The sequence below is a fragment of the Musa acuminata genome, chromosome BXJ3-2 (assembly GCF_036884655.1).
Source record: "Musa acuminata AAA Group cultivar baxijiao chromosome BXJ3-2, Cavendish_Baxijiao_AAA, whole genome shotgun sequence".
Classification (NCBI taxonomy): domain Eukaryota; kingdom Viridiplantae; phylum Streptophyta; class Magnoliopsida; order Zingiberales; family Musaceae; genus Musa; species Musa acuminata.
Window position 1 is genome coordinate 31,177,559 of NC_088350.1, and position 22,729 is coordinate 31,200,287.

The 22,729-nt window shown below is 39.8% G+C and overlaps 3 protein-coding genes across 4 annotated transcripts; 1 reads left to right on the forward strand and 2 right to left on the reverse strand.

Annotated features, from left to right (window-relative positions):
- Positions 1 to 654: 654 nt before the first annotated feature.
- On the reverse strand, positions 655 to 6,217 carry LOC135630845 (senescence-induced receptor-like serine/threonine-protein kinase). Its single transcript, XM_065138084.1, has 13 exons — positions 6,075 to 6,217; positions 4,865 to 5,414; positions 3,966 to 4,450; positions 3,486 to 3,624; positions 3,307 to 3,378; positions 3,017 to 3,088; positions 2,862 to 2,942; positions 2,579 to 2,769; positions 2,126 to 2,421; positions 1,920 to 2,046; positions 1,702 to 1,764; positions 1,416 to 1,608; positions 655 to 1,335 (listed from the first exon to the last, which is right to left on the reverse strand). The coding sequence occupies exons 1-13, from the start codon at positions 6,133 to 6,135 to the stop codon at positions 924 to 926; spliced, it is 2,742 nt and encodes a 913-aa protein (XP_064994156.1). The 5' UTR covers positions 6,136 to 6,217; the 3' UTR covers positions 655 to 923.
- A 4,131-nt stretch (positions 6,218 to 10,348) lies between these two features.
- On the reverse strand, positions 10,349 to 15,850 carry LOC103975372 (probable LRR receptor-like serine/threonine-protein kinase At1g51860). The gene is made up of 14 exons (XM_018821377.2): positions 15,713 to 15,850; positions 15,463 to 15,614; positions 14,488 to 15,046; positions 13,779 to 14,263; positions 13,404 to 13,539; positions 13,222 to 13,293; positions 12,856 to 12,927; positions 12,692 to 12,772; positions 12,426 to 12,610; positions 11,886 to 12,187; positions 11,676 to 11,802; positions 11,344 to 11,409; positions 11,082 to 11,274; positions 10,349 to 10,996 (listed from the first exon to the last, which is right to left on the reverse strand). The coding sequence occupies exons 2-14, from the start codon at positions 15,560 to 15,562 to the stop codon at positions 10,558 to 10,560; spliced, it is 2,817 nt and encodes a 938-aa protein (XP_018676922.2). The 5' UTR covers positions 15,563 to 15,614; positions 15,713 to 15,850; the 3' UTR covers positions 10,349 to 10,557.
- A 2,216-nt stretch (positions 15,851 to 18,066) lies between these two features.
- On the forward strand, positions 18,067 to 21,053 carry LOC103975370 (probable mannose-1-phosphate guanylyltransferase 1). Of its 2 annotated transcripts, none has more exons than XM_009390321.3 (5): positions 18,067 to 18,225; positions 19,180 to 19,312; positions 19,692 to 19,754; positions 19,840 to 20,079; positions 20,149 to 21,053. In XM_009390321.3, exons 2-5 carry the CDS (start codon positions 19,202 to 19,204, stop codon positions 20,818 to 20,820), a joined length of 1,086 nt encoding a protein of 361 aa, XP_009388596.2. In that variant the 5' UTR covers positions 18,067 to 18,225; positions 19,180 to 19,201; the 3' UTR covers positions 20,821 to 21,053. The 2 variants fall into 2 exon arrangements, with proteins under 2 accessions (XP_009388596.2, XP_009388598.2); XM_009390323.3 differs by lacking the exon at positions 18,067 to 18,225 and adding an exon at positions 18,348 to 18,382.
- The last annotated feature ends 1,676 nt before the right edge of the window (positions 21,054 to 22,729 follow it).

A 22,729-nucleotide genomic window follows, 5' to 3' on the forward strand; every position in this document is an offset into this window, starting at 1 on the left:
CAAATGAGTGCTTTCGATTGGCGAACTTTTCTGATACAAGCATCCTTGTTTCTCTTTCAAATTGGAAGATCCATCGACCGGAAACACCTTGTGATTGATAGAATGTAGGAATTAGGACATCTTTCCTTTTTTAAAAAAAAGAACCAAGAGGATATCTCAGCATAGAGAATTTAATGTATTCATGAGCTATACATTACATTAGTGCAAGCGTCACTAAAATCCAGAACCATGGAATTGATCAACGTCATTGATTCAGTATGCTTTATTTTTTTATTGGGATTTAATTCCGAAGCTTGAATATACTGCTGTTTCAAGTTTTCAACTACACATGACTATTGGCTTTATAATTTAAACTAAATTTTTTTAACTTGACTTCTGTCAAAATATATTTTCTCCAGTAGAGACTAATGCTTATTTGATTTGGTAAATGAATTGAGGATGGCCTACAGAAATTAATATTTTTGTTAGTCGTCGTAGTCGTAGTTGTCAGACGATCTTGAACACCATTCGCCCTTGACTGGGGATCCGCGTATATAATTTCCTCTTCATTTGAGTGTATGATAACAGGATGACTGAGATGAGAAGAATGGAGGTAGAAAACATGATCACAGAAAAATGGAAGATGTTAAAAAATGATGATAACATATTATTTATAAGCATATGGATTGCATCCAAACATTGGTACATCTATGTGCAGATGAACCACTACATGGCTGAGTGTGATATGATCATGAACTCAACTTCAGTGGAGCTGATAAACTGTGTAACGCATATATATATCCAAAAATATTGTGTTGTCAAGAATTCCCATCTTATTACACAGCAAAGCAAGCCAACAGGACACTTGAGTTGCCACATCTTGCACCACCGCACACTTGGTCACAGAATGCACATCTACAAACGCAATCACTAAGATCATGCCACTATCTTGCCATTGGACCAATCATGATATTTGTCACGTCTAAACGTGCCATCTCAACGGAGTTGTTCGAACTCTTGCTATTACCTCTCACCTGACTCGCCTCTGCTTGCAGACTCTCCTTCAACTGCATCACCACTTCAGACATTGTCGGCCTCTTACTTCCATCTGTGTTGATACAACTCATAGCTATATCTATGACCTTTACGATAGAGTTGATATCATATTGTCCTTCCAGTCTTGAATCCACAACTTCACTGATGTCTGCATTGGTTAGCCTCTGCCGCACCCATTGCACTATGTGACCGCTTTCTGGGGACCTCAACACAGGGGGTTGCCCTGTCACGAGTTCCAAAAGAACAATTCCGAAGCTATATACATCACTTTTCTCGTTCAGCTGGAACGTGTTATGGTACCTGTAACGAAGCATACGTTACTGCTTAATCTGACCGACATCGGTTTAGCAGATAAGCTCAATATGGAAAGGAGAACTTACTCTGGATCTACGTATCCTGGTGTGCCTACAACCACGTCGGTGGAGACATGAGTGCTGGCATCAGTTTGGAAAGCTTTGGATAGCCCGAAGTCTGCTATTTTGGCTTCCAGGTTGTGGTCTAAGAGAATGTTGTTGGTCTTCACATCTCGATGAATGATGGGCGGTCTGCATCCCTTGTGCAGATACTCCAACCCTGTTTGTAACTTGATCATTAGCTATATAGTTCAAGAGTTGTGGCAATAGTACTGTGAGAAGTAAAAGAGGAAGGTTGCGAATGTGGATAAACCTAACGCGGTTTCAATCGCAATATGAAGACGTTGTCTCCAATTTAAACCTCCGCCAGCTTTATCTGAAACAAAAGTAACATTTGCACCATAATTCATCCCCTTCGTGTGCAGTGTTACGCAAGTAAGGATTTTGCGAAACCAGAATGAACAATATCACTGAAAAAAGTGGAGGTGAAAAGATTATCTTGAAGCAACTCAGTTTTGAAAGTCTTGCTACCTGAAAGATGATCCTTGAGAGTTCCTTCGGCTACATATTCATAAACAAGACCAAGAACACTGTTGTCCATGCAGCATCCGATCAAACTGACCAAGTTTCTGTGATGAATTCTTGATAAAAGCGATACCTGCAACCTCAAAAAAATATATATCATTAAGTTGAAAATCGCCATCACATTCTACTGTAGTATTTATTGAATGACATGCCTCGGCCAGAAACTCCTTGATGCCGGCCATTGCAGAATCAGATGTTTGGGACATAGGCGACCAAGCCATCGCCTCTGCGGTGGTGTATCGAGAACTAATTTTGACTGCCACTTCCGTGCCATTCAGTAATCGGCCGTAATAAACAGTCCCAAATCCCCCTTTTCCCAAAACCCTCACAAAGTTATTAGTGATGTTCTTCAATTCCTCGTACGTGAACCGACGACCGTCAACTCCAACTGGTTTTTCTTCCATGGCCTTTAATTCTTCCAACTTTACTTGGCTAGCGGGCGTTTGCGCTGCAGGATGCATAGAACGAAACGTAAGTAACCGATGACAATGCACAATGTACTTTGATCTGTCACTCGTTGAGCAGGTAGCACCCAAGAATATAGTGCAGTCGAGTTTGGTGAAGCTACTACCGTACTTGTAGAAGATTATTAGGTTGTAACTTACATCGTGGAGCGTTAGGTCGTCTTCTCTTTGCCAAGTACACCAAAAATAGGATCAGTAATGCTACAAGAACTGCTCCGATCACCGCAATAGCCACAATAACAGGCGTGGCAATCTTCTTGCTCTTTTTCTCATCGTCCACACCAACATTACATGTAGCCCCATGCTGGCACAGTTGAGGGTTGTTGTCCGTTCTTGCATAAGAATAGAGTCCATTGGGAATAAGCATCATCGTTACTCACAATGCACTTGAAAATGAGTTTGGGTCTGAATTGATGAGACTTACTTTAAAAGAAATAAGCCATTCTTTTGTCTGCCATAGAGATCATCAGGTATAGATCCATTGAGTTGGTTGTGTGACAAATTTCTGCATGAAAAAAAGATGATTCTGAACTATACAAATAGAATGTTCAAGTTTTCAAGAGACTTCTAAATGCTTACAGCATGCTAAGTGACTCCAAATTGGCTAGAAAACTTGGTATTGGACCTGTGAAATTATTATACGATAAGTCCCTGAAACAAAAACAGAGAAAATAAGGCCGATAGTACACTTGTGACTGTTTCTCATCTGCAAGATGTTACTCGGTGTAGCAGAAAGAAGGTAGCAAATAGAAATTCTAATTAACTAGCTGACTCTAAGTCCTGTTCATGCTCGATCAACCACCGGCAGTATTTCCATAGTTCAGTGATAGCTGACAAAACTCAAAATCGTCAATGATGGCCAAACTCACAAGGATTTGATGGCAGTGAGCTTTGCTAGATCGCTTGGTATCGTGCCATTCAGCCCAAGAGAGGATAGGTTTCTGCAAAAGAAGATGAATTAGTGTAAGCAACAAAATCTAACCTTTTCCCTGGTTATCAAAAATTGGATAAGAAGAGGTTTGGGTCTTCCACAAACAGGGGAACTTACAAGGATGTGATCCTTTGGCGTTGTTCGAAGCTAGAGAGGGAACAGGTTATCCCACTCCATGTAAACTTCTCCGGCGAGCATGGATCCCCTTGCCATTTGGTCATTTTATACATGTTCTTCAGATTCATCATAGCATCCACTGACACATTCACAAGAGAAGCATGATGCTGGGCAAGTCCGAATTCATAAAAATAATGGAAAACTTGTATCTCATTAATCGACGAGATATTAAATTCGGACAGCGCTCACCAACAGTTTATCATGGATATCATATACTCTAAACCTCATTCTATAAATGTATCATTTAAGATCAAAGAGTCCGAAATCACGTCTTACGAGTTTTGAAGGTTGTGCATCAAGTCTCGCCGTCAGAAAAAAAACAGAGAGAAAGAGCAACTCGGCGAAGAAAAAGACTGGAAGCCTTAGCTGAAAAAGGAACTACACGACATTAAACTAAATGCGTAAGCCAAGATAAACTACCATCATTTTCGTAGGTTGCTGTGTCCGGAAGTGAAAGGAGGGTGTAGACCTCTATCGCGTTGAGGATGGGGGGAAGGGTCGAGCTACCCGAATGGTTCAAGTCAATGTCGTACTCGACCGCCGTCCCGAGGTCATACGTGAGACTTATATGAGTTGACAGGAGATATTTCGGTTGGAAGTTGCTCGCTTTGAGTTCGTTGTTCACGTACACGTCCAACATTCTAGTCTGGTTGGGGCTGGGGGCGTCGAAGTCCGCGAAGTGCATGTAGACGTAGTACTCTGGACGGACGGGTCCCGGTTTGGCGGACATCAAAAGCAGCAACGAAGTGTTATCACTTGGCGTGACGGCGGTGGCCATGACGGCACCAGGCACTTGGAATTCATCTCCTGGGTTTCTCTGAATCGTCTCCGAGGAACTTATGTTGAACCAGTACGGAAAATTGGAGAAGGGCGTCCACAAGCGATCATAAGCATCATCCGGGTACCTATATATATATGTACGACCACAAACAAACAGTTCATCAGGTGATCCTACAACCAAGGAAAAAAGAAATGAAAACTCCTTTGTGCACAGCGTGAGTCTGCTCAAGAACACTCTGATTGCGGATCATTCATTCTGTATATGGCGTGCTCATGAGAGACGGTGGTCAACTGAAAGAAGTGTGGCTAATTGAGAAGAACGCTCGAGCAAGAGGAGAAAGAAAAATAAATAACAAAACAATGAACTCCTATCTCGATCCGGTAGTCTTAGAGTTCACTGTATCAAAAAATTTATTGAAGAGTAGGTTGATGTTTTACGAGAACAAGAAAAAGGTCTTGATTTTTTTTGCTTCATATGATTAGGACTTCAAAATCAAGAATCTTGCATGATCACTGAACCAGTGAGGAACAACACTCACCTAATGATGCTCGGAGCGTCCCCCATGTTCAGTCTAGTGCCAAGCACCAGGGAGTTGGTCTGATTCACATACCTGTAAACATCTGTGCTACTAATTTGTCTCACCTCAAGCGCAGAAATGAAAGGGGTACCAGAATTAGTGTTAACCAGACAAACCGAGAAATAATCCTCCTGAGCGACAGTGATGATCTCGGCCTGAAGTAGAACTGAAGCATCAGTAACATTCACTGATTGCCAAAAGTTCACCCCAAGATGAAGGTCAAATACAACCGGGGGCAATCCATCGTAACTGCCATGTAACAACAAAGCTCGTACGAGGTACTTTTCTCCCTGCTTTATTCCGCCGATGGTGTAACAATTGCGAGATCCATTCGGGAAGCTTCGTAGTGTCTCGGCCTGCGCCGGAGCAGCAGTAGCTTCCATGTAAGTCTTGGAAATTTTGTGGTTCACTCCCGAGTCGATGTATTTGGCGTCCGGTACGTATACGATGCCGGTGGCGGTGTCGTTGTAGCTGGAATCTCCTTCCATGCCACAGTCTATGCTCAAGAAGCCTACGAAATCATACAGACAAATACAAATTGAGATATGGTTCAAATTTTCTTAAAGCAAATTATTAGGAGGATTTACGTGGAGAAGTCGTACGATTTGATCTTCTTTGCATATAGAGAAGTTAAAGGTTTTGATTTTTTCAATCACACAAATATCTCCTTTTGTTTTGAGTTGTTATCAGTGCGTGTTCTTTTCTAATGTCCAAAATACTCTCAAAAGTTGCCAAATAGAAAGAGATTAAGAAAAAAAAGAAGTAAAATATGGAGCATATAATAGAACATAAACAAGATATAAGATCATCAAGTTCACAGCCAACAAAGGAATCTAACGTGCACAAAATCGAGACAGCCCATTGCATTATTTAAGCATCTTAAAATCTTGGGCATCAAAATGGTAAAAGGAACAAAATTATTATCGATCAATCATACACGAAATAATTATCAAAGATAATTAGTACGTAAAAAGAGATGCAAAACTCCAAACCCTCCTCCGACTGGAGTAGAGAGACGATCCACCATATTGCAAGACAAGATGAGACGGCAATAACAGCACTATAATTCCTCTAAAAAAGAAAAAACACTATGATATAGCATAATTATTTTTTGTCACGCTTCATCTGCATACAAACAAAAAAAAAACCCCGAGTTTGATTATATAATTACCTTGCTGGGCATCAACCTGAATCGCTGCTGCCAAGAACCCTAGAAAGATAAGAGATCTCATTTTTGTGTCTGGGCGGGCAGAATCAGAGAGACACGGCCTCCTGGTTGAAGACCCGGCCCTTTTTATTTGTAGCGTCAACCAATTGCTACCAAACTTCATTATCGCGAGAGAGAGAGAGAGGGGTTAAATACATTCATGCTTGCCTGCAACATGATTGTATAAACTTATGCATGAGATCATGAATACGTGGTCTTTCTCAGTTAAACAAATGCAAACTGCACCAAATTCAACTTATGCAAGCAGGCTGCCGACCCAAGAAAGAGAAACAGCAACAACCTCCGGCTTTTTTATAGTTCTCATCGTTTGATCTTACTTCCAATTTTTTATCTCGTATATGTCACCATCCTTCGTTGTTTTTTTAACTGCGAAGATCCATTTACTTGAGACGACTTTGCGGTTTACAAAATGGACCTTTTGGACATCTTCCTTGTTTTACGAATTAACAAAATGAGTTTGGCCATCTTTACCAAGTCAAAGTGGAGCCCCATATTAAAATATTAGTCCACTATGATTATGACCTATTTTGACAAAGGCATACGGACATAGTTAAGAGACTTCACGGATGGAGCACTCACCATAATGTGTTTTACTTGGTTATATATAGAGAGAGAGACTGATCAAGTGGCATATTTAATAACATAGAGGATTAGTCAATCTTGAACTAAGTCTACCTCCATTGACTTGGATAATAAACTTGGTAGAAGAATTGGTTTGTGTTCTCCTCTCATATGTATTTTCAACAATAAAAATCTATGCTCTTGGAGAAAAGTTTCTCGAGTCCTTTTATACTAATACAAATCTATCACTTTCCTTTTCATTTGGGTGTAAGATAGTGGGGATACTAATTAACTTTCTCTTAATTTATGGTTCTAATTGTAATTGTAAAACTTAAAGAGGACTAATGTGAAAAAGAGACAATAAAGGTTATTTTTGAATTGCCCATCAAATTGATAAAGAAATTGTACATCCTTACTTTGACTTCTTCTATTTTGTGTCTCTAGTGCTTTTTAAATTTAATTCGTTTTGTATATAGGTTAATTGGATTGGGATGTATGTCACAATCTAATTTTTTATAACTTCTAATTTAATGCATTACTCAACTCTTTCGTCTAATTCACATGAGTGATAATCAATTAAGTAATATCTAACGATTTCATATAACTATTTTGTTTAGATTAATTCCTCCCTTAATTTCAATGCACCTGTAAAAAGGTCTTAGATGTATTTCTAAAAATTTTCTCAAATAATTTAAGAACACATAATTTTACCTAGATTCCTCTTGGATTACTAATTTAAGCACCTAAGGAGCAATTGTTAAGCATACCCTTCACATAGTTCTACAAGATGTTAGCTTCCAACCGATTACGTATTAGATAATTATATAATAATTTTAAATTTATGATTAATATATCTTATGATACACATATATTCAAATTTTAAACTTAGATTCATATAAAGATAACTTGAAAATTACAAAGGTATCAATTAGATTATCTAATAAAGATTAATGATTTATCATTACTGAGTGTCTTCCATTAACAAAGCAATAATACAACTTAAATATATCAATGTCGTCGAGATCCAATTTGTTGAGATAATTAACTTATTAATTTTGTGAAATTTAAAATATTGATCTAAAATATTTAAGTCTTGTTTGTCATTAGAATTTTTTAAGTCAATAGGATGATCCATCATATTGTCTAGGAGAAATCCATTCACCGAAAAGACAAGAAAAAAATTACTTAAAAATGCAATTATTTACTTGACCCAATTATTATTATTATTATTATTATTATTATTATTATTATTATTATTATTATTTCAGAAGATAAATACAATTATAAGCTCCAATTAATTTGTCTAATCTTTTAAAGGAGTTGCAAGCTTCCCATTAGTATATTAGAAATCGCAAGCTTCTTCTTATTGGTATTAACTCCAAATCGTTTATCAAATGGATTATTAAATCGCTTATCCTTTTTATCAACTATCACATCTTTTTATGTGACATGAAATTTATAGTAAAAATTGTGTGTCGTGTCAAATAATTCATTCATAAAAGGGAATCAAGGAAAGCTATTATGAATCACAATCGTTTACTTGACCAATGAATTATCTAATTCTTGAATGAAGAAAATAAAAAAAAAATCACTTATATCATTGTTATATACTTAACTGTGTTGAATGATTCAATCGATTGTGATCTTGATTTGGAAGCTCCTAATAGACTCATATGATCATATTATAAGATTAGTTATGTGGCATGACATTATAAAATTTCTGGATGTGATTCGAAAAAAATGAGAGAGACACTCCGTCGTGTTGCGTAGAATATATGTATTCACTGAATAGACATCAAAGAAAAATGCTACTTTAAATCACTGTCATTTGCTATTTGAAACAGTAGCTATTTCCACACCTTATATCGACATCAATCTTTATATGAGGATGTAGAGATTTAATCGGGAGTTTCAAATATTTGTAACAAGACTTCTAGGAAAAGCAAATATAAAAATTTAATGATCTAATGCAGAGCAAGCCCAATAAATTTGTACAGTTATAATAATTCCTATTATTATTTTTAGTAAAATTATCAAACATTAAATACATCATCAATCATCTACTCGTCTTTCCAAGAGGCTAATTTCGTCATTATAAAGCGGGAAAACTTATTGAGGTTCATTGACTTTTTAAAAATATAAAGAGAAATATACTCAATCACTATCATTGAATTGACCCGACTACTTTGTCTATTCTATAAAAGAATAACCAAAAAAAAAATTATCAACAAAGGACATCACTTTAATGATTTTTTTATAAATATTTAAAATATTCACGGTTTACATTCACATCAATCATTAACCAAAGGATGTAGAGTTTTAAATAGAGTTTGAAATAGTGCATATCATAAATTGTGTCATAATCATTAAAAAAAGGATTAATTGACTTGACCCACTTTCATTGTCTATTCTTTGAAAGAATAATCAAAGAAAAAAAAATCCACTTAAATCACTCACATTTACTTAATGTTCCAAAAAAAAATTATCAATCAAGGATGTCACTTTTATGAGTTTTTATAAATATTTGAAATGTCACACGTATTGTTGAAAATTATACGTGCAGTGGTTGTTTCCACAGTTTACCTTCACATCAATCATTAATCAAAATATTTAAAGATTTAAAGAGAGTTTAAAATAGTCATAGCGTATGTTCTATCATAAACTATGCCATGAATCAAAAGTTCACCGTCAAGTCAATATGGGACGAAGTTTGCGGATGCTCACCATCTTGTGGATTGAATTATTAGGCTCGATTTTTCAACCCGTAATTAACTTGATTGTTTGGGATTCTAAGACCAATGGCCTACATATGCTAAAAGAAATAGCACAAATATAATTGTAATGATTATTTTTAATTTAGACTTAAGTATGTTGGATCAATTTCTTAGAAGGGATCATAAATTTCTTAGAAGTTGCAACTAGAATTCACGTGATCAAATTACGATATTGTTATTTAGGACGTTCGCGGAGGGCAGAATAGAGTGAAATCTTTTACACAAAAAGAAGAGTTTATTATAGAAAAGCAATGACGAGTGCCTCGACAACCGAAAGCTTGGCAAAGCAATTCTGCATCGTAGTTTGGCAGCAAAAGAACACCATACATGTTTGTCGAAAAATACTCGTCCCTTATGTACTATTTTATAAGCAGAGAACACGTATAAATATAAATCTATAAAAGTCCAGATTGAACCTACAAAACAGACTCATCAAATATAAATCTTTAATATCTAAGCCACCTTTATGCTTGGAAAGGATAATCTTATCCCAAGCAACCAAACGAAGACCCCTAAGAGCTGCAATCCGTGATCCTCTTAAGACTATCACTAGCCAACCAAGTAAACCGACTCAAGGAATGTAAAGGGATGAGATTGAACATACGATTAATCAATTCTACGGTGACGGTGACAACCTCCCTTTCCTCCTCCGACCGGGCATGCTCGATAGTGGAAGGTTGCACAGCGGACATCAGAGGGGTGACCTCGCTGCTGAGGGCAACTGACCTCTTGACGCCCAACCTCCGCCTCTTAGCCACTTGAACAAGGCACTCCAAGAGCTTGTGGCTGAAGGCAGATTGAAGGGTGGTTTTCGTACAAGCAAATCTAAAACTACCAATTGATGGGAGTGGAGAAAGATAAATCAATCTCAACACAAATCCGGACAAAACGATCGCATTCCAATTTCAAAGAAGGATCATTAATCTTGATCCATCGACCCAAAGCCTTCACAACACCAAATAAACAATCTCGTTTTCCATGGCCACATTCAGGGCACTGAGACTAGCAAAATGAATTATAAATAATGCAAGACATCGTGCACCACCATATAGTCTTCTTCCACAAAATGGCATCCATGCATTTCGATGCCACTATCTTGCCATTGGACCGCTTACGGTATTTGCCATGTCTAAACGTCCCATCTCAACTGAGACACTCGGACTCTTGTAAACTCCCTCCACGAAATTGCCATTGCTATTACCTCTCTCTTGACTCGCCTCTACTTGCAGACTCTCCTTCAACTGCATCACCACTTCAGACATAGTCGGCCTCTTACTTCCATCCGTGTTGATACAACTCATAGCTATATCTATCACCTTTACGATAGAGTTGATATCATATTGCCCTTCCAGTCTTGAATCCACAACTTCACTGATGTCCGCTTTGGTTAGCCTCTGCCGCACCCATTGCACTATGTGACCGCTTTCTGGGTACCTCAACACAGGGGGCAGCCCTGTCACGAGTTCCAGAAGAACAACTCCAAAGCTGTATACATCACTTTTCTCGTTCAGTTGGTATGTGTTATGGTACCTGAAACGAAGCATACATTAGAATTTAATATGATCGATCGACATTAGTCGAGCTGACAAAGCTCAATATCGAAAGCAGAACTTACTCTGGATCTACGTATCCTGGTGTGCCTACGACCACGTCAGTAGAGACATGAGTGTTGGCATCAGTTTGGAAAGTTTTGGATAGCCCAAAGTCTGCGATTTTGGCTTCCAGGTTGTGATCTAAGAGAATGTTGCTGGTCTTCACATCTCGATGAATGACGGGTGGTCTGCATCCCTTGTGCAAATACTCCAACCCTGTTTGTAGCCTGATCATTAGCTACATAGTTCAAGAGTTGTGGCGATAGTACTTACTGTGAGATTAACCTGACGCAGTTTCAATCGCAATCCGAAGACGTTGTCTCCAATTTAAGCCTCCTCCACCAGCTTTCTCTGAAACAAAAATAAATGAACTCTGTAATGTATAAGATTACACAAGACTTTCATATATACAAGAAAATACTAATCTATGTTGCAACCTGAAAAACAGTTCATCTGCTTCATGTTCCAACAAGAAATCTATTACACCGATGCAAAATTAGTGAACAACATGATCAAGCTTGGCAATTCCATTATTTGACAATATATTCCCTGGAAAGATCTGCCTTAAACAACTCCAACTTGAAATGATTTTTTGTTCATTTTCGGTATCTTGGTACCTGAAAGATTATCCCTGAGGCTTCCTTGGGCTACGTACTCATAAACAACTCCAAGAACTTTGTTGTCCTTGCAGAATCCAACCAAACCCACCAAGTTTCTGTGATGAATTCTTGATAGAACCGATGCCTGCAAGAAACCTCAACCAAAACCAGAATAAAAGAATCATTACGTTAAAAATCGCCATCGCATACTAGTATTGAATGACATGCCTCGGCCAAAAATTCCTTGGTGCCGTCCATCATAGAATCAGATGTCTGGGACGTGGACGACCAAGTCGTCGCTTCTGCGGCGGCGGCGTATCGGGAACTAATTTTGACTGCCACTTCCGTTCCATCGTCCGGTAATCGACCGTAGTAAACGGTCCCGAATCCCCCTTTGCCCAAAACCCTCCCAAAGTTATTGGTGATGTTCTTCAACTCCTCGTACGTGAACTGATGACTGTCGACTCCAACTGGTTTATCTTCCATGGCCTTTAATTCATCCAACTTTAGCGGGCTCTTGGGCGCTTGCGCTGCATGATACATACAACGAAATGTAAGCAACCGACGGCAATGCACAACGTACCAATGTAAGGTGCACCGAGCACGAACGCATCGATATATTAAAACCTGAAAAGGTAAGATAAACAATATAGAACTTATATAGAAGAAATGTACTTGTGGGGGAGCAGGTAGCACCAAGAATCCAATGCAGTTAGGTATGGTGATGCTACTACCTTATTTGTAGAAGATTATTAGATTATAACTTACATCGTCGAGTGCTCTGTTGTCTTCTCTTTGCCAAGTACACCGATAATACTATCAGTAACACTACGAGGACTGCTCCAATAATTACAATCAACACAATAACAGGCGTTGCAAACTTCTTGCTCTTCTTCTCCTCCACAAAATTGCACGTAGCCCCGTATGGGCACAGACGAGGATTACCGTCAGTTCTTGCAGAAGAATAAAACTCATATTAGATGCAAAGGCACCATCACTGCTCAAGAACTGGTGCTTAAATTGTTGAAGCATACTCTAAATCAAGTGAGCCATTTTGTTTTCTATCATGGAGAGCAGCAGATATGGACCCACTGAGCTGGTTGTGTGACAAATTTCTGCATGAAAAAGAAAACTCTGAACCATCAAAGAAATCCCAGCAAAACGCTCGAGTTTGTCCAAGAGACTACCAAACGCTTACAGCATGCTAAGAGACAGCATAGAAGCCAGGAAATTTGGTATCGACCCTGTGAACTCATTGTAAGATAAGTCCCTGGAACAAAAAGGATAGTGACAAGCCATATAGTATATGAAATACAATGCATTTCGTTGCTCAAGAGAACATTTCCAGCAACACACTATTCTTGCTGTTGGTGTCATGTTCTATTACGACTCTGGTGAATTGTTTCTGACCTGCAAGATGTTCATAAGACTAACAGATGGAAACTAAACAAAGATGGCTTAAAGTCCTGTTCTTTCTGGATCAACCACATGACAGCATTTCCCTACCACAGTATAAGCTCATAAAATTCAAATTGGCCATTGATGAAAGGAATTTTGCACTCACAATGATTTAATGGCGGTGAGTTTTCCTAGAACAGTCGGTATCGAACCACTCAGCCGATGAGAAGAAAGATTTCTGCATAGAGAGAGATGAACTATTTGGTACAAGTAACAAAAATCTATCTTTTCTTTTAGATTATCAACAAGAAGAGGCTTTCTGGGTGTCACATAAATCAGGGAACTTACAAGGATGAGATCCTCGGGGGTTCAGAGGCTGAGATGGTACAACTTACTTCACTCCATCTATACTTTTCCGGAGAGCATGGATCTCCTTGCCATGTGGTCATTTTATACATATCCTTCAGCTTCATCATAGCATCCACTGCCATTTTCACAAGGGAAACATGCAAAAAAATAATTGGCTCATTTATTTCATGCTTTAAAATATAGGATCACTCTTAACTATTTATGGACCAAATAGTTTCACAGACAATATGACGAGCATAGATGCCTGTGATCCAAGTTTCGGAATCCATAGTTTTCTCACATATTATTTCGATAAGAACGACAAAAAATAATAGGTACAACATTAAATCTAAAATGGAAGCCAAGATTAAGTACCGTCATCTTTGTCGGTTGCTGTGTCGGGAAGTGTTAGAGTGGTGTGGACCTCTACCGCATTGAGGATGGGGGGAAGGGTCGAGCCGCTCGTACTGTTCAAGCTAAAATCGTACCGGATCGCCGTTCCGAGCTCAGACGTGATGTTTAAATGAGTCGACAGGAGGTACTCCGGTTTGACGCTGCTCCCTTTTAGCTGGCCGTTCACATACACATCAAACCTTCTCGTCTCCGTCTGGCTGAGGGGGTCGAAGTCCGCGAAGTGCATGTATATGTAGTACACCGGACGGATGGCTCCGGCTTCCGAGGGTAGGTAGAACTGCAAAGAAGTGTTATCTTTTGGCGTCACGGCGGTGGCCATCACAGCAGCAGGCACTTGGAAGGCATCTCCTGGGCTCCTCTGAATCGGCTGCGAGGAATTTATCTCTGACCATTGAGGTGGAGAGGAAAAGCTCTCCCACTTGCGATCGTAGGCGTCATCTGGATACCTGTACACATGTGTACGCAACCACAAACATTCACGAGATCGGACAAGAGCATTCAGATTGCAGGAAGGAATTCTTAGTGCGAATTCGGGGAGCTAACAGAGTTGTGCTTAATTGATTCACGAGAGCATAGGACAGAGGAGGAAGAAATAGCTCGTCCTGCTTTTACTTTTCTTTTGCTGTTTCATATACTTGATAAGGACTTGGAGATCGAGTCTAACACTAACCTTATGATTTTTTTAGCAGCAGCAGCAGCCCCCATATTCAGCCTACCAACGAGAACAAGAGAGTCGGACTGATTCACATCGTCCTTGTAAACATCTGCGACATCGATACGCCTCACCTCAAGCGCAGAAATGAATGGAGTACCAGAACCAATGTTCACCAGACAAACTGAGAAATAATCCTGCTGAGCGACAGTCAAGATCTCGACCCGAGGTGACACCGTTGGTTCAGTAATATTCACTCGTTGCCAAGTGTTCACCCCGAGATGAAGGTCAAATGCAACCGGAGTCACTCCATCGTAATTGCCATGGAAGAAGAGAGCTCGTATGAGGTACTTCTCTCCTTGGTTTATTCCGTCGATGGTGTAGCAATTGCGATCTCCATCTGGGAAGCTTCGCAGCGTCTCGGCCTGTGCTGGAGTAGTGGCGTCCATGTAAGTCTTGGAAATTTTGTGGTTCGATCCCGAGTCGATGTATTTGGCGTCCGGCACGTATACGATGCCGGTGGCGGTGTCGTTGTAACTGGAATCTTCCTCCATGCCACAGTCTATGCTCAAGAAGCCTGCCGAATTATACAGAGAAAATTACCATCGAGAAATGACTCAAATTTTCTTAAAGCAAAAAGCCTGTAGAAAAAAATCACAAAATTATTAGGAGGATTTATCTAGAGAAGTAGTAGGATTTGATCTTATTTTCATATAGAGAAGTTAAAGGTTTTGACATTTTCAATCAATCATACACGAAATAATTATCAAAGCTAATTAGTATGGAAAAAGAGATGGAAAACTCCAACCCTCTGGCTGGGGCAGAGAGATGATCTACCATATTGCAAGACATGATGAGACGGCAATAACAACACTGTAATTGCTCTAAAAGGAAAAAAGAAAACACTATGATATAACATAATTATTTTTTGAATACGAAAAAGAAAATCAAGTTTAATCCGTTGGAAAAACACAATTTTGATTATATACTTACCTTGCTGGGCGTTGACCTGAATAGCTGCTGCCAAGAAGCCTAGAAAGATAAGAGATCTCATTTTTGTGTGTTGACGAGCAGAAGCAGAGAGGCATGGCATCCTGGCTGAAGACTTGCCTTTTTATCTGTAGCGTGATCCAATTGCTACCAAACTAATCATCAAGAGTTATAAAAAGGTGACTGCCAAAGAAGATAGAAAGAGAGAGAGAGAGGGATGAGCGTATAAACGTAAGCATGAGATCATGAATACCTGCTCTTTCACGGGTAAACAAACGCAGCATGTACCAGCTGATTCTTCGACTCATGCGACGGTCCACTGACCGAAGAAAGAGAAGCAGCAGCAACCTCCAACGACTGCTTCTCACAATCCCAACTGGAAACTGAGCCCATAGTGAAGAATGGCTTCGTGTTTGAAGGAAATACCATCTCCTCCCATAATTTTATTACCCTCGTTGTTTGTTCTAACTTGAAGCTTTTTATGTCCTTCCAACTTCCAACTTGGTAGATATGCTGACCAACATGCGAAAAAAGAAATTAAACTGACAAATCATTATTAAGAACACGTCAATGGTGGGCTCGTTATGTATTCCGTGTGATCGACGACCTTTACGTGGTCAAGGTGGAGCCCCATTTTGATGAAGCCATGCGCACATATATAATTACGATTAAGGACCGCTGCGGATTAGTCAATCTTGGAATGAGTCTACCTCGGTTGACTCCAACATTAAGCTTTGCAGAAGAACTGTGGTTTGGAATAAGTTGGCATGAATGTGGAGATAAATCTATAAGAACAGTGTGCGTAGCTTACTGGGCGGCCCAATTCGACCGGGTCTGATTCAGGCCTAATCATGGTCACTTTCGATGGCTTCGGTCGAGTATCATAATGTGCAGGACGATGGTTCGTGTGAATTGAGCTCAAATGTTGTCGGTTCAGACTTATTAATCCAGAATCCAGGCCTAATTGGGTTTATTTATGGTCGATTCAGACCAATTGAGATTTGGTTTAGATTGGTTATTGTCGGTTCAGGTTATTTGTGACCGGTTGAGTTTGCTAACAGATCAGTTCAAGCCGGTTCAGTGTGATTTTGACCGACTCAGCATCGATTGGGTCCAAATCGTGGATGGTTTAATTGAAATTGAGGTCAAGCATGAATAGTGAATCATGCTTAGCGAATGGATATAAGACTCGATTCACTGATTAACTCGTAGTTTCTACTATGTGGAGATTTTGGAACTAAAAACCAGTTTATCTTATTATCATCATGCATATGCATGGTAACATTCAACAAAAATATATGCGTATCACTCATATCATGACATGTATGAAATGACATCAACAGTATCATACCTAACTCATTATGTTACATCATTAATCTCATATAAAATATCTCATTAAAACAAAATTAATCCAACTTTCTAAATAACAGCCCCAACATAATAAACCTTTTTAAACCAATTACTGAACTTTATATCGGGCTTGACTTGGGTGATTGTTGAGCTAAAACAATCTCAAATCAACCAGTGGCATATCTTAGGTTTATTTCATGATCGAGTAGTACCTACTCAAGGTCGTACATATCTTAGCTTTTAATTTAGCATGACAATCTGATCGAGACACATGATCCCGTGAAGTGATTTGATAATCTAACTTCTCAGATCTATTAGGTTATATGAATCCGCACGTATACACATTGCTATTGCCTCGAGATTACATACACTATCAAGACCACATGATAATTGTGTTGGATCGAACCCGTAGCCCAATCTGCGTCTAATCTAATTTAATGGGCACGAATCCAATAAATGAAACGCTCGAGTTAGATTATTATATTGGTAGGGCATAGACAAGATTGGCCTCGATGTTAGTCTTTCACAAGTCCAGCCAGATCGACCAACCCATCCATGAGTCGGTGGGTGGGTGTAAGAAGAAGAAGAAGAACAGAGACGATTGCTTTCGCCATCGTCGACACACACGAGCAATTACATGCCGCGAGTTAATGCGTGATTTAGTGCACACAAGTAGACGATTTGGTTGACGAACGAACTTAGGACGATGCATGTGGCACTTTATTTTATTTAATTAAAGATTAAAATTCACATTTATGTTCCTCCTAAGTAAACGTTTTTTTAATCTAGATTTGAATTATATGTCCTCCGAAAATTATAAAGTAATAATTAAAAGATTTTGTTTTATAGTAATCAAATCAAAATAATTTTTTGGTTCGATTTAAATAAACGAGCGGAATCCTAGGATCAATCATCGGCGCTGTCTCGTGTGTCTCGATCGAGCCACCAACCACAATAAGGACGTGATCGCTCCACTAGGAGCCTCGAGCATGACGTTAGCAAGATGTCATTATCATGGCGGACCCCGACGCTGGCACCAATGAGAGGCACCAGAAAAGGACGCGTCGGGGTCCACTGAGATCTATCGATCGATCTCTCCCATGGCGCCCCAGACATGGGGTCCAGATCTGTCAACCAATGAGAAGCCTGAATCTGAGTTGGACGAAAAAATATTGAATATTCTCCTAAAATAAAAGGAAAAATATTTTACTGCCGGGCTGAGACTATAAAAATGAAGCGCGTCGGCTCCTCCTCGACGCCAGCTAAGCTGTAATATAATTGGATTAACAATAATAATAATAATAATAAGCACCCTTTTTCCTCTTCTCTTCTTCCTCCTCTTCCCTCGTCAAGCAACAATAAAAGAAGCGGGCGGACAAGAGATCGGATCTCGCCTGAATTCACGTCTCTGTCGCTGTAAGAATCCCGTCATTTCCTCCGCTTTAATCGCATTTTGCTCACTTTTGCTTCAATTACGCGCTGGATTTAGCTTCTAATCTTGTTCCTCTGCGTTCCCTTTGATCTCTCGAGGAGATTTGGTTGCTGCAGCCGTTCTCCCCTGTGGATCCGTAAGGTAGCGGTTAATCAGATAAATCGCCGTGTTGATTGTATAAGTCTTGATTTAGAATTAGAGGTTCTTCAGCTTTCATTTGTTTGGTGGTTTTTCGGTTGTTTTCTGAGTTCAAGATGTCATTTTCAACGCAACAGAGTCCTTTTCTTCGACGATTTTGCTGGATCTGTCGAACCCATTCTCTGATCTCTGCCCTTTTCCGTGGAGAAACCCTGTTTTCCTTCTAAACTTCTTCTCGGATGTGGCAAATGATTGCGAGCTTAATGAGGATCGCATGACCGCTACAAATCAATGTAAAAATCCCACTTTTGATGGATAGAAGTTACTGCATAATGCTGGGAACAACACCAGGAAACAATAAGGAAGATTACAGCTTTGGTTCTTTAGTTGTTGGATTCATATGCGTATCAGATGGAATCAGCTGTTGTTGATCTGATAGTGTGATAGCAGCAATTGTATCCTCAAAAACACTGAGGTTTACACTTCAATTGACATCTGCATTGTGCTTCTGTGGCCACTCTGCAAAAAATCGATCACAGCTCTCATTTTGTAGTATGGTTTTTTTGGGAGGGTGGGGGGTCAAGATAGATATTTGGATCCTTATCTCCACAGTTCATTGCTCTGAGTCTTAATGGACACGAGTCTGCAACTTTCAGTAGCCTTGTGGGTCCCCTGTGGACAAGCTGCCTATCACTCTCACACGTCAGAATAGAGAGTTGCATAGATGTGCTCCTGCCTGCATTATTTTGCCCTTTAAGTAGTTCTCTCTGCGATTCTAATTTCTGTCATTTGATCGACAGAGGAAAGGGGAAGCTCTCCACCATGAAAGCGCTCATTCTCGTTGGAGGATTTGGCACCCGTCTCCGTCCTTTGACGCTCAGTGTTCCGAAGCCACTGGTTGACTTCGCTAATAAACCAATGATCCTGCATCAGGTATATATCCTTTGTGCACACAAATTCCTCTATGCACGAGAAGAAAAGGACCCAACACTATGGTACTACAAGTCTAATTTTCTCTCTGGATCGATCGATAACATAAGCTCACCATCCTAGTCATGGAGTGGTCTCATTCCCTGTGTGGAAACTAAGATTCAATTTTCAGCAACATGAATATAAATCTTCAAATTGGTGAATGCCATTTGAAGAATGGAATTATAGTTTATTTTCATGGCCAATTTTTTCTTTCGATTACTTTGATTCCTTTGTTGGTTTATGACAAATTTAAGTAGCGTAGCCTTCATAAAGCAAACTGTGCAAGACAGATTCGATCGAAGCTGTCTCTTCTAACCAATTCTGCCACGCCTGTGGTTAGATCGAAGCTTTGAAGGATGTAGGAGTGACCGAAGTCGTTCTGGCCATCAATTATCAACCAGAGGTACACCCACCTTTCTTTCTCATGCTTCATCGGATCATCTTCCGTTTCTGTGCTCCCACTTGCTCCAGCCCATCTCTCCCTGCAGGTGATGCTCAACTTCTTGAAGGATTTTGAGAGCAAGCTTGGCATCAAGATCACCTGCTCACAAGAAACCGAGCCACTGGGAACAGCTGGTCCCCTGGCTCTAGCCAGGGACAAGCTAATAGATGGTTCTGGTGAGCCCTTCTTCGTCCTCAACAGCGATGTCATCAGCGAGTACCCATTTGCTGAACTGATCCGGTTCCATAAATCCCGTGGCAGCGAGGCAACGATCATGGTGACCAAGGTACAGTACTCCTGGCTACGGTACCTTATGTTACCGGCTTCCCCGCAAGAATCTCATCTTTTCTGACAGGTTGAGGAGCCATCCAAGTATGGTGTTGTTGTCATGGAGGAGGAATCCGGAAAGGTTGATAGATTCGTGGAAAAGCCACAAACATTCGTGGGAAACAAGATCAATGCTGGAATTTACTTGTTGAACCCATATGTGTTGGACCGCATCGAACTCAAGCCGACGTCAATCGAGAAGGAGGTGTTCCCGAAGATCGCAGCGGATCAAAAGCTCCACGCCATGGTCCTCCCAGGTTTCTGGATGGATATCGGGCAGCCGAAGGACTACATCACAGGCTTGAGGCTCTACTTGGAGGCCATACGGAGGAGAAAACCATACAAGCTAGCCGTCGGCCCACACATCGTGGGGAATGTGTTGGTGCACGAGAGTGCTGTAATTGGAGAAGGGTGCCTCATCGGTCCGGATGTTGCCATCGGCCCGGGATGCGTGGTGGAGGACGGAGTGAGGCTGTCGAGGTGCACGGTGATGAGGGCCGCCCGCATCAAGAAGCACTCGTGCATCTCCAGCAGCATCATCGGGTGGCACTCCACGGTGGGGCAGTGGGCGAGGGTCGAGAATATGACCATTCTCGGTGAGGATGTGCATGTGTGCGATGAGGTTTACAGTAACGGAGGTGTTGTGCTCCCACACAAGGAGATAAAATCCAGCATTCTGAAGCCTGCCATTGTCATGTAGAGTCGTCATGAATGTTTCGTGTGCCTGTTTCCTTCTCCTGCCCCCACTCTTGCAAGCATACTCCACTAGTTTGCTCCTGTCATTGTATGTCTGCTTTTGTATTGGTTTGCAAGTGTAAGTCCTGCTTTGTGTAAAGAACGTTTGTGTGTGATTCTGTATTTTTCTTTCTCTTGCGTCTCTTTGAAGTGTAATAAGTTGCGTAAGCTTAATGAGAACATTTTTCTACTATTCAATTCGAGTATGTTTTTGTAGGGACGAAATCTGAGAGAGTAATAAGTGGCTAACTTGACATCTAACTTCAAAGTTGAGTCGAGACATTGTCACTGGTTAAACTCCATCCTTGAATCAATATTCGTCTTTACAATTCTCGAGGGTCCCCAATTTTTTGTCAGCATTTTTCTAAGAACATTTCAGTCTCAATCTTTGTGGTCTCGAGTATTACATTTGCTGGACTTGTCTCTGTCAGGACAAGCAAAAGAGAGGCATATTATGGCCCGCCGAGTGGAGAAAACGACTCTGAACTCCTCTCCTGCCACCGACAGTTATCTTTATAATTAGTTATCTTTAATATTTTGATGATCTTTGTACTTTAAAATTTTATATTGATATCTTTATAGTTATGAAAGCGAAATATCTATATCTATTTACACTAATGTTACTGATTTTACTAATAAAAATATAAAAAAAATAATTTTAATATTTCAGTTAGCAATGACGAATGACGACATTGCTAGGATCATAAATGACTGTTGTGGATAAGAAGAGCAACGAGAAAGGTGAGGACCACTCTATATTTGCATGGACGTCGACATAATTATCGAGTAATGTCACTTTACATCTATGTCGACGTCGATACAGTTGTTTGAGTAATCCTCATATTTCATTCGTATCGTTCGTTACAATATTAAAATTATCTTTTTATTTTATATTTTTATTAATAAAACTGTTAATAATGTTAGGATAAATATAAACATACATGTTTTATTTTCATAATTATAAATATATCAATATAACTCTGTAAAATATAGGGATTGAAATGCTATGAATAGTTAAAAATAAATACTTAATTAGCTTGAACCAATGCACCGTCATAATATAGCCCGCCGAATGGATATGGTTGAAAAGCCTTCAACGCGAGTGGAGAAGAACGACTTGAACTCCTATCCCGCCACCGACCGACATGGTTCCTCCAACTCCGGCGGCTGCCTACTAAAATGAGAGATTTAGTGAGAGAAATACTGCTCTCTCCTCCAGATTAGCGATTTCTATTTCCTGTAAGTCTACTGCTGCAAATGATGGTAAGTTGTTCTTACTACCAACTTCAAAGATTTAGGTGATTCGAGCTTGATCATCGAAAGAACTTCCAGCATCTCCGTCAATGATGCAAAGGTTTGTTCTCCCATCTCCGGAAGGAGCCAAATGAGTCTCTCCGATCATGAAATGGATACGACTAGGCTCGGAAGAAACCAGCCAAGTGGCAGCAGTACACACGTGAAGCATGCTGACCCATGACGTGATTGGCTTTGAACCGTGTTATAATTGCTAAAATAAAGTGAAGAATCTTTAGATGATGGGACAAGTGGTACAGAATGGTGACTTCTTATTGGGTTCTAAGGACCCCTCAAATAGGACCTGTAGGGAACCTTTCGTCCTCCATTTGCCTTTTCTTTGTCCGAAAGATGAAAAATGAAAGAAATAGTATTCCTGGAGAAGGAAAATAAAATAAAATCTATGATGCCTCGTCTTTTTATCATTTGATTCACGTGAATTGTATCTGTCTATTCCTGTGGCGACTAAATTGAAGAAAAAAATATATGATGGATCATTATCTACTAGAAGGATTTATTATATTATAACAAAATGATATAAGAGCATAAGTGAAAGAAAAGTAAGAGATGATTATTCATGA

Excerpts from the sequence above, each read along its gene's own strand:
- LOC103975372 (XM_018821377.2), bottom strand. The coding sequence starts at position 15,562 with ATGCCATGCCTCTCTGCTTCTGCTCGTCAACACACAAAAATGAGATCT. Across the intron at positions 14,264-14,487 it reads GCTGCTAAAAAAATCATAAG|GTATCCAGATGACGCCTACG; the intron begins GTTAGTGTTAGA and ends ACATGTGTACAG. Across the intron at positions 12,928-13,221 it reads CTCACCGCCATTAAATCATT|GGACTTATCTTACAATGAGT; the intron begins GTGAGTGCAAAA and ends TTTTTGTTCCAG.
- LOC135630845 (XM_065138084.1), bottom strand. The coding sequence starts at position 6,135 with ATGAGATCTCTTATCTTTCTAGGGTTCTTGGCAGCAGCGATTCAGGTT. Across the intron at positions 3,625-3,965 it reads AGCAACCTACGAAAATGATG|TGGATGCTATGATGAATCTG; the intron begins GTAGTTTATCTT and ends TGAATGTGTCAG. Across the intron at positions 2,047-2,125 it reads TCAAGGAGTTTCTGGCCGAG|GTATCGCTTTTATCAAGAAT; the intron begins GCATGTCATTCA and ends TTGAGGTTGCAG.
- LOC103975370 (XM_009390321.3), top strand. The coding sequence starts at position 19,202 with ATGAAAGCGCTCATTCTCGTTGGAGGATTTGGCACCCGTCTCCGTCCT. Across the intron at positions 19,313-19,691 it reads AACCAATGATCCTGCATCAG|ATCGAAGCTTTGAAGGATGT; the intron begins GTATATATCCTT and ends GCCTGTGGTTAG. Across the intron at positions 19,755-19,839 it reads CCATCAATTATCAACCAGAG|GTGATGCTCAACTTCTTGAA; the intron begins GTACACCCACCT and ends CTCTCCCTGCAG.